Raw genomic sequence first — 11,665 nt, 5'->3', positions numbered from 1 at the left:
AGGGCAAAGACCCAGGGTGTGTGTGACTGACATCTCTACTGGCAGGCAGGCAGCTGTAGAACACCAAAGGGGGGGAAACAACACTGGCAAGGGTAGCATCCTGGAGGGATGGAACATTTGCTTCATTATGCGTAATTGAATTACCTGCACTTGGTTAAGTTCAGCAGGACAAAGAGCTGAAGCTTTACAGGGGAGGGAGAAGGAGGAGGAAAGGAACTAAAGGAGCGAGAAAGTTTAATTACTGGCTTAGATGAGGGGCTGTGGTTCAAACACCTTGTGCACTGCCAGATCCACCAATTAAGTGGCATTGATATGATTGGTCTTGACTAAGTTTGTTGAGATACTTCTAAAGAACCAAGGACCATGATTTCATGTAAAACAATATCATAACAGTCCAGAATTTGTAACATTTTCAAAACAAAAAAGTACAGTACCACTAAGACTAACTGAAAGTGCTGAAACAGGTCTTTAAACACTGAAAAAAAGCTGTGCAGCTGTGTTCAACCTCCCTTATTGCTAAAGGGAGAGAGGAGAGATTGATACATGCTCATTTCTTTTTTCCCACTGCATTCTGGGAATTTGCTAGGAGGCTCAAGGAAAAATCAAGCGCGGGCTGAGGAAAGTATTTAATAGGCTGAGGTCATGAACCACCGAAATTAATAAAATGGTGACTCTGGTACCATAGCAACACGCATGGGAAATGCCTGCTAATATCATGAAGCAAAGAACTATACACCAGTATGTTCCTGTGTGCAGAGGGGTCAGGCACTGGTTTAAAAAGTTGTAGCTGGCTCAGCAGGTATCTGGTTTTTGACTAGAGTGTAATGGTCGAATGCTTAAAGCAACACTGTCCATGATGATTGCCTTCTTGGGCCCAGCACGAGCTTTCACACTGTTCAGCCAAGTTTTATTCAGTACAACTGTTTCCAGTTTTTTAGCTCTCTTTTCACCCCCTTTATCATTATTAGCTGGAATTCGAACCATGGGAGGTCCATCACTTGGCTGCTAACTCCCATCAACATCAAACTCAACAAAGAAAGACAGAAAGACAGAGTGGGAGTGGGGGGTTGAGAAGGGAGGAGGGAGGACAGGCAGAGAGTCAAAAGAAGGGCAATTACAGACACTGACCACTCAAGTGTTTCCCTTTTCAGCTTCACTCATTAGAGAAGGACCAACATGAGCGAAGGGGAAAGAATGGAGAGAGGGGGAGGGCAGGCTGCATACTGTGAAATGAAAGACTTTCATGATCCATGCTCCCTGTCGTTTGGATCATGGAGGGAAAAAAAGGAGCATAAATTAAATGTTTCAACACAGAGAATAATCAATAGCAGAGAAAAGGTGAAGGGTGAGAAAGAAACAGGTAATGAAAAAGACCATGTTTGCCTCTAAGCACTGGTCAGTGGTATGCCCCCCCGCCCCTAAGTGGAGGTATTTTTAGCCTTGGCGGCCTAATGATGTGATTCGCTTACTTTTACCCTCTGTCCAGGCTCTTCTGCTGTGGAAACAAAGGCTTGCATAATTGTTGTGGGTGTTTGTGAATCTTGCTCTCTTTCACTCTATTTTCGTTCTCTCTTTAACGCTCCCTTTCTTTTGAATTGTCTATTTGGTGTATAGTCTTTCACTGTCCGTTTTAAATATGCCACAAAACATCTATTGAGAGTCTGTGTGAAACTGAAATATTTTGGCTTTGCTGTAGTTTAAAGAGATGTAAATACTAGCAGTTTATTCCATTGAAATCAAAACTAATGTAGATATTTAGTTTACTGATATATAGGTCTTATCTGGCTAGATGTCAGGTGTGGAACGCTGGTACATACTGCTACAAGCCCACATGGGTACAATCCTGCACATTTCATGCTTTAGGGCTTTTTTATGATTCACCCCTTCCCATTTATGCTTTTTGTTCGTTTGTTCATCTCCTTCGGACCCTTGGCTGTTAAGAGCACAGTTTTTTTTTTAAAAGTATGTAGTGTACGTTGGAATAATACAATATTTATTGATTTTGTGAATAATCTCTTCAAAATGGCATTTTTTCAAAAGGCTTTCTAGCTCTGGCGAGTTGTGAGACTATGCGGAATTTGGAGAATCCCTTAGAGATTACATGCCACTGATGACTACACTGGCTCTTGTGGACACAGCAGACCAATGATAAATAAGGTATCCTCACAGCCATTTTATGTACAGTTCTCCTAGCCCGTGGTATCTGCGTCTCAGCATGATGGAGTTACACTGTGGTTAGGCGCAGACTCTTCTTCGCCTAGCCTTCTGCTTGGCCTGTTAGCATTCCAGACTGACGTCTCATTTATCAAAAGACTGACTAACCTTGGTGACCTTCATGACCCTCTCCAGCTTCTCTGACATGGCCGCTTATGCTGCCGTTCAGGTTGCTCTTTCTTGACTTTAAGATAGACCAGAGTCATCTTATTGACAGACTCGTGTCTGGGCAGTGTTTGAAACCCCTTAGTCTCTCTGCGCAATCAGACTTATTTCCCTCCCCTTTGGAGAAAGAACCGGACAACTCCCCTGCACTTTTGAGCAACTGCTTCGCCATCTGCTTATATCTGGGTGAGGGAGAGGGTTCTGACGGGCCAAAGATTGGAACCATTCTCTAATTCCGCCTTTAGATACCTTTATGCAGACAGAAAACATTTTGTTGCGCAGTGCTCGATACCAGTCTACTTTAAGCAAAAAAACTTTGGTAGATAGCTTAATGGATTCAGACTCTCTGTTGACCATACTCCCCACCCATCAAGCTTAGCTGAGGCTTGGTAATGATAGGGGGATCTGGTGACTGGATCCAGAGGAGAAGCGGCTTTTGGATGGTTTCATGTTGTGACTGATCTGGCTAATTATAGAGCCGAGAGAAGGAGGAGAGGAAGCAAACCTCAGCGCCTGTTACTTGGGGTTTTACTGCTATTTCTATCGCTAGCCAGAGTGCGTGCGGAGGGCGTGTCGCCACACTCACCCTTTTAAAAACATGTTTTTTATTAACCAGCCTTGCTTGCCGGCCTCAGTCGTCCCCATCTTTTCTTCCTCTTGGGATAGACCTTCCATCTTTAAAGGCACGTCTGGCTGGGTTACTGGGGGGGGCGGGGGGGCTGGGATGCCAGGGTCTGCCCAAGCTACTTGCAGCTGGGCTGCACTCTCCATGGTTGCCCCCTCAAAGCACAGTCTCGTCTGCTTTTAGCCAGCTGCCAGGGAGCAAGCCAAATACATTGAGTTATCAGATTTACCTCATGAGTCCTGAATTTTTGCTCATTCAATTTACAGTTTATATTTACATGTTAAGTATGTATCTACATCGGTGTTGATGAATTCCTCTTCTTGCTTCAAAGCACAAAAATCATCTCCTGTAGGCTTCCACTACTCCAAGGACAGATGTTTTCTTTTAGAAACTGTTGTCGTCCATTGTGTAGCAACATTTTATTGGCCATCAACTGGGCTATCACTTTTGTGATATTTAATCCTGGCTGGGATTATTTTTCTTCTCTTCTGTCTAAATGGCGTAGCTAATGAGAACATTAAAATGAACATTTTGTTCAGCAAACAAACAGGAGAACTTACCCGAGCTAACAAGATATTATAACTGAAATGAAATGCATTCTACTGTTTTTCTACTACATATTTTTTTGGGTCACCGTTCTCTAAAAGATAGCTTTTTTACTTTAAAATATACCTTTTAAACTCGGAATTCAAAACAAATGTTTGTTTTTTTTCACCAGTAACCTTGGGGTTGTTTAGCCACGCTTTTCCTTTAAGCTTCCTCCTCATCCTCATCTTCCTCTGTGCCTGTAGTTTTAATTAGTGTTAGTTACCCAAGATTTCCAACAGCACAGATTTAACAGAGGTCATGACACATTACCTCCTGAGCCCTGTGTTCCATCACTCACATACAAGGCTTGTTTTTTGTCAAACAAGTTGACAGCCATGTAAGTACAGCATTCTTCTTAACTCACTAGCTCAAAAGCATTTGCATTTCAACTACCTGCACCTCACCACACATATAACAGGCCAGTAAACGGCGGTGGTATCAGGAGTTCTCCATCTGCCTAGAGCTGCTGTGTGCCATTGACTGAAGCTTGAAATCAGATCAGCCCAGTTGGTCCTGGACACTTGCATAACTCTGCTGGCTGATGACCATACCGATTCGGTTGCCAGGTACACTATTAAATGACCCCTCTATAATGCCTCACAGCCTACCATCGGCCTGACTGCAATCATGATCAGTTCTGTGATAAAACAGTACTAACTCAGTGATGCTGATGGCCTCTGTATTGACCAAATGTCCTGTTGTAAGAAGGCTGTAGCCAGACTAGTGGAAGGTTTTAGGCTTTTTTTCCTCTAACTGTCATTATACACATGAATGCACACTGCGGGCAGTTACAAGGACACAGATTCACAGAACTAGTGTGTGTGTGTGTGTGGGGGGGGGGGGGGGGGGGGGGTCATTACAGGCCGTATTACCTGGTAGATAAGGCAGGTCAGATAACCTTCCCTGCAATACAAGCACACCTCATCTGTGACATGTGTGATACTGTGATCACATCATAAAAGAACTCCAATGACTTGCTTTGTCAAATTAGAAAGAACTCATCCAAACTTGGAATATTCATGAATGTTTAGATTCCAATTCCAAGTTTATTTTCCCTCAGTGGATTGTGCTATTTGCTTCTGTTGTTATCGTGAAACTCTTTAGAGGGCCGCTGCAATTATGGACTGACAAAAAAAGACACACAGAACCATTTCTATTTCTGATCGCTGATTGTCCTCTAAACTGATCATAAATGAGTACTGCGTCGTCTTTGCCCAAGGCACTGGACTGCCTTCATTGTAAGAATCTTCACACTGCCTGAATGAGTTTAACTTTGTTTTAATGATTGGCCTATGGAAAGAGAAAGCTGAACGCCCCCCGGACCCAGTGCAGTGTCTGTTCTAGTTCTGCCTACTTTAACATAATTTAAAGTATGGCCCAGTTTCCCCCAACTATTCTGTCAGTCACCCACTTATTCTGAGTGCAAGGCTACTTTCAGCTGAGTTTTGAGAAACTTTATGTTTTGCTTATGAAGTTATCCTCCTACCTATTATCATCATATGATAGCTCACCATTCCATGTTATGTACTCAATGTCACTTCCTTGTGGTGACCATTAAAGTACATTTCGTTTACAATAAACCTTATATTTCATCGTCATATGACCTTAGGACCACAAACCATAACTACCTGTGGTACAAAGTAATAGCCATACCAAAAAAATTAGCAGTTCAGTCTTGGCTCATCTAGTCTTATGTCCTTCACATGGTAGATTGGTTTGTTACTGCAAGACCATGTGATAATGGAAGCAAAGAGGCCTGTTTCTGCACGTCAATTAAGTCATGCATCAGGCTTCCCCAGCCCCAGCGACCCTTTATACTTTCCCCTCAACACAGAGAAGTAAGGCGGTCCACTGCGCTCTAACAGAAAGCTATCTAAGAATGTGTGAGAAGTTGTGAGATTGAAATGGCTTGTCTTCAGAGATCAGTCCAAAGTGGATAAGAAACGTGGGAGTTTCCCGGGAACTCCATAGGATTCATGAGATTCAGATTAACACTCAATGAATTCCACGGTCGGAACTGAAGTTATTTTTTAACAGGTCAATGTAGCCTAGACAACTGTATGTTTTGTGACTTAATTAAGTTCACTTAATTTGTATGTGACATATTAATTATATGTTTATCCAATGCCAAACGGGTACGTGTAAATATAAAATATGGACAGAAATTCCTTAAACAGTGCCCCCTGCTGTTTTGCGCTAACACGTGCAGCCAACATTTTGCAATGCATTGATTTTGTCAATCAGGTACGTTTTTGAGGTCACGCAATCAATTTTGTGGTGGGTGCAGCTTTCGCACCAAGTGTTCGGTTCGTGTAAAATTGTTTAAAAATGAGAGTTGTAAAATCAAAAAATTGCACATTAATTATAAATTAATGAAACACAGCCCTGAAAACTATCAATATCTTTTTTAAGTTTTCGTCAGACAGGCCTAGATAGGCAGGTTTTGTGATATCGTGGTATTTTTATAAAATGTGTAAGATGTGGCTTGTTTGCTTAAGGCTGTACGGGGTTACATAAATGATTGAAGACTGCCACACTGGCCATACTGTCCATTGTTATTAGTTGTTATTTAATATGGCGCAGGACACATCTTATTAGTGCATCCATTTTGGTATCCTCCCAATTATGTACCCCCTCATGCGACTTTTCTCCAAGGCTTTAAGAGATAGAGGGCAAGCAGCATATTTGGAACACCTACTCTCGGCTCTAGGACCCAGTGGCGCAGATTTCTTTCTATGCTAAGGCAATGGGTAACCCTGTGTTGCCGCTCAGAGCGAAGCAGTGTAGTAGAGTTAGCGACCTGAGACGCAACTGGGAAGGGAGTACTGCCAGTGGCCGCAGCTGGTTTTATCGGACTGGCTCTAGCGTAGGCTGAGATGTAATTATCGAAAACAATGAATTTTCTTATTTGTATGGGAATACTGCACGTCTCTAGACAACTTTGAAAATCTGTTCGGCGTGTCAAACGGGCATTAAAGCTCACTGCCCGTGGATTATTCAACAAGCTGTCTGAATGGAAACCATGTCGCCGCAGCAGCAAGAGAGTATCAACCCAAGCCGATGCGCATCACTGACAGGGGACCCTAAAATGGGTCCTCAGTTAGACAAAAAGGTAATATCACGTGTTGCAAATTATGCAAACAAACAGAAATTCTATGTCAATCTGAGGAAAGCTGTTTCCACGCAGATTACTACAGTAGCTTTATAAAATAATTTGGGCAATAAATGTGGGTTTATTGGAAAAGGTAAAGTGCATTTTTTGTTCAGTTCAAAGATATCCATAGTTCAAAGTTTACATTAAAAGTCTACTGTGCAACTCAAAATGTGACATCTTGTCATATAGTTAGGCCATAACATAGGGGTATGCACTTCGAAAAGCCATTCCGTGTGTCACCAGCTCCTTAGCGAAGCATGTAATACTGGACCAGGTGTGGCCTGCGTGTGACTGAAACATGCACATCAAGTTGTGAATCACGAACCTCTGGTTTTAGCTTAGAACATTGTTTTATTAGGGAATAGGCAATGGTATATCCGTAGGCGACAGTAATTAACATATTTGTTTAAGACTGAATAGGCCTATTGTGCCCATTTAGGCTACTATTAGTTGTTTTTTTGCCACTCATTTAACTCCAGAATACTGAACTCTGAAAGGCTCGCGTAGGCAGGGCCGGATTAACAATTTTCTGTGCCCTGGGCAACAAGGCTCAAGGGCCCCCCCCGCTGCCGCCAAACAATCGTAAAGTCGCTATCATCAAGATCATAGCCTACACTAGTGGAGATGTATGTGTGCACACAAAAGCCTCAGCATAAAGTGCATGCATTCAAGAGACCATTCAGACGCACAACTGTGCATAACTTTTTACAATTAATCTTTAACAGAACTTGGTGGCTTGATGAGTACTTATTGAATGTTTCAATTATCTTGACAGCAAACGGCTAGGTAGGCCTTTACTTGAAACCATAGAACATTTTAAAAATGCAAAAATGTGAAATTATCACCAACCATGAAGCAGGCAATTAGTGTGTTTTTAGTAAAAGTAAACCAATGGCTACACTGTTGCATGTAATTTCAAAGTCAAGATCATGTTTATTGTTTATGTTGATCACTTCACTACTATATATCCTCATTATTTTTATTTAAACAAATGGACCTTACAACTGGCCTCCCTTAAAGACTGAACTCATGACTACACAAACAATTATGAGGCCTAATGACCTATCTTTACTTTTAAAACTTCTCTCATTAACACTAGGGGTGGGCGATATGGGCAAAAAAGAATATCTCGATTTTTTTTTTCCATTTTGACGATAACGATAATTAGACGATATTTAAAACAAATGTGATTGGAATTCTCAGAGTTATACCTTCTTGGAAATTACAATGATGGGCACAATGTTTAAGGAAAACACTTCTTTATTGTCTTTAAACAAAAATAACTTAATTGAACTGCAATGCAGAAATATTGAACTCTTGAAATAAAGTGCTCCATGCATCCATGAGAATTATTGCACATCAACAGCAGTGATTATGGCCTTATTAAACTTAAAATTATGTCCCGGATTGTACAAAAATACAAATACATGAGCATTCGAGCATGGATTGGGACGATTTTTTTCTGTCCGAGCCCGGCCCGGTCCGACAGAATAGTAACCGAGCCCGGACCCAGTCCGACAGGCATTAAAATATTTTTTTTTTCCGAATCCGAACGAGCCAGAAGGAATCAATCTCAACTGTTCATAGTACTAATGCCACATTGACGTACGTTTTTTTATGAATAGTCTGGCTTTATTAAACTGAGGCATCAACAGTTAAATGCTCTCTCACACAAACAAGCGCTGTTAAACGCACAAGCGTGCACAATAAGGCCAATAAGTATATTTAAATGAAATGATTGACATTGCAAGAACGTTTAGTAAAATGGTGCGGCTCCTTTAAGAAGAGCACGTACAGGGAGGGAGAATGGTGACGCATAGTTTGGATGCAGCGAAAAAGATTTATGTGCTGTAACAGTGTTAACCAGTATGTGAGTAACGTGAGTTTTAATAAAGCATAGCGTGTGTAATGTGTAGCTATTTCATTCCGTTTGCTAAACTTTCCTGCTGTCTGTATTTACTCACCAGCAGCAGACGTAACGGAAAGGGAATTAACCCGAAGTTAAAAACATGTAGGCTAATCTACTTCGGCCGTGGAGCATTTAACTCCCCTGCAATCTCCAACTACGAGACAGCCTCCGACAGCAGGAAATGTTAACAAACGGAATGAAATAGCTACACATTACACACGCTATGTTTTAATACAACTCACGTTTTATGCTATACCAACGGAGGCACAACAGACATCACCATGCGCTGCCAGGACTGCGTTCATAACGTGATATTTGTCAACAACGTTGTCAAGGGCCCCTTTGATGTCATGGGCCCTGGGCAAGTGCCCAGTTGCCCTAATGGTTAATCCGGCCTTGCGCGTAGGTGCTTGGATTCAGAAAAATAGTTTGAAGACTAGGTATTGGCTATATATTTACAAAGTGCAGTGTTGATTTTAATGAGTTTACATCACGGTGCTGGGTTAGAAAACATAAAACCTAAAACCTTGTGTATCGCCATTTTCGCATAGGCCTATTGCATTTTTCTCACAAACGGATCGACCATTGAATATTGGTAGTCTACATCGTTGCAACCAAGGCCATTCAGACCCACACGTCATATAATCGGTAGGAGGAAAAGTCTTGTCAACAGAGCTCCTCATGGTTCGCGGTCAGGGCCGCAGTCACTGGCGCCCTTGATTGCTAAGGTCTTTCTGAACTGTGCTGTATTTAACGTAATTCCATGTTTATGCAGAGGGAAGTTATTTTGAGCATCCATCCCCGCCTTGAATACCAGTGGTTGGATCATCCTGTTTGTAATAGTTTGTTTGATTGCTTGTTTTCCTTTCACACTCTCCTTGTCGATTTGACTCAGGTTAACACCTAACGGGCCAGTTCGGACTGGGCGAGGTGTGACAGACAGTTCTGTTCAGCTGTCGCAGACGCTGGTATGCTATTCTGAACAGGTCCTGGCAGTGTCTCTGAATGTACAGTCGCTGGTTGCTGTCAAAGCAACATCTGCAAGCTTCAGTCGTGGGGTGCTGAACCTGCGCTCTCTTGACTGACGAAGCGCAGATTGAGTGCAGCGCGGAATGCCTTAGATTTTTGGCTCAGCCCCTGTTAATCTGTAGGCAATTTTATGTCAAATCATTGTTTTTACGTGTTCTGCGCCATCCTTACATAATAAATGGTCGCTTTCAGACAATATATTTAAATTAGTATATATAGGCTACGGATGTTTTAAGGTGATAGTTCTGGTCAAACGAGGACTGTCTGTGACTCTTCTAGTCAGCGGGTTGTTTTAATTTATAGCCAGACAATGCATGCGCGGTTTTATTGTGTCCATTAGAGACTTTGCAGGCTTTTGCAGGTTATAATGCTTATGAGGTAATCTAGTCTCGTGTTTTTCCTTGATGGGGCTGTGTCCACTCTGGAGAAATTGTTTGTTTCCAAAAACCACGGCCAGGAACGCAGAGCACTTCCTGCCGATTTGGAAGGACGTCCCTTTCCTAGGATCCATCTCCGATGGTTTTCTGGTGTGAAGTAGTGACTGGAATTTGAAGAGAAAGAATGAAAGAGAGAAATGTCATTGTCTATGAAAGCCGCAGGCTTTTCCATCTCCTGAGAGGAAGTTGATAATTGCATGTCAAAGATGAATTCAATCCAACATTTACTTAAAAAAAAAAAATGCTGTCTACCCTACACACACGCACACAGACCCTCACACACCAGTGTCGCCACCATAAGCACAGTCCTCCCACTTGATTGGACGTGCTTCGAGTTATCCCATGTCAAATATCCTTTTGATGTGAAGACGTCACTGTACATTTGGCCAATAAAGGATTTGCTTTCATAAGTACTGTGCAGACTTTATTACCAGTCGACTCCAACCAGTAACTAGATCTCCCTTCAAGGTTTTTGAGCGATGGCTCATTCACATGATCGACCTGGTAAGATAATGCTCTCCTTGTCTCATATCGGAGGTAACCCTCATGGAGTAAGCTGATTAAATTGGTCCTCCCTACATGTCTTAGGCATTTTCTTTCAACCTGGCTGGAACATCAGGGTCACTTTGAGAGGCTCATCATGGAAGTCAGTGAAGCCTTTCAAAATCATACTAAGTTTGACTGATTATCAGCAGTTTAATATGTAAGTAAATGCAGAAATTGCTATGTCGAGTTTTAAGGGATTGACATGCTTCTAATTCATTGTATGGGTATCACATACCTATAGATGAGCAGAAATTCACAAACGCTAAGCACTTCCATTTGAAAAAGTGTAGTGAATACTTTAAAAGCCAGTAAAACATTTGTTGTCAAAACATTTATACATCACATTTGGTGCCCCTTTGGTCTGAGGAAAAGGTAAGTCTGTGAGTCCTCAGTAAAGTATAGAGCAAACACAAATGTCCTGTGCACACACATATGTATGCATGCTATGTAATAGACGCCTGTTTGAATTCAATTTCCTTAAATGCCGTTGGCATGTGAAGGTTGTGTAATCAGCTGTTGGCTGCCTAGTTAATTGATTGGGGAGGGGTCCTCGCCGGTACATCATTGTGTATCCGATAAGGGATACATGCAACTAAGGCAACCCTCCACAAAAAAAAAAAAAAACCTGTATACATTACGTTTTTCATGCCACAACCGGCCCTCTGTGCAAATGTTCTTGCACTTATCATTACTCAAAGGTAAAGACACGCCAAGGTTTCCCCAATTTGCAACAGCTTGTGATTCGCACAGGTTAAGCTTGTGTCACCGTGTGCACACAGTTTCCATACTGTCTACAGTCTAACATTGGAAGTAGGGTCAGATGTCCTTTAAGATATATATCTTCACCTGCTCCACAAACAGTATTTGCTCTCCAGTTTGATTCAGTTCATTGGCTTGTCTCCAAAATAGACCATAATGCAAGCCCTACTTTGGTGGGAAGCTCCAGTATTTACCTGGCATTTCAGTGGGTTCTACAAGAAGCCTTTTTTGGAGGTTCC

At 42.0% G+C, this 11,665-nt stretch overlaps 1 protein-coding gene across 1 annotated transcript in view; it reads left to right on the top strand.

The window, feature by feature from the left end:
- Positions 1–6,614: 6,614 nt before the first annotated feature.
- LOC308362626 (rho GTPase-activating protein 20-like) overlaps positions 6,615–11,665 on the top strand; it is a gene marked incomplete at both ends in the record, with an annotated part of 20,280 nt that continues 15,229 nt past the window's right edge. Inside the window, one exon of the mRNA XM_080835357.1 lies at positions 6,615–6,704. Coding sequence (XP_080691483.1) covers positions 6,615–6,704 — 90 coding nt within the window. The remainder of the gene's footprint in view (positions 6,705–11,665) is intronic.

The sequence above is a fragment of the Sprattus sprattus genome (genome assembly GCF_963457725.1).
Source record: "Sprattus sprattus genome assembly, chromosome: 3".
Classification (NCBI taxonomy): domain Eukaryota; kingdom Metazoa; phylum Chordata; class Actinopteri; order Clupeiformes; family Clupeidae; genus Sprattus; species Sprattus sprattus.
This window is presented reverse-complemented; position numbering and strand designations above follow the sequence as displayed.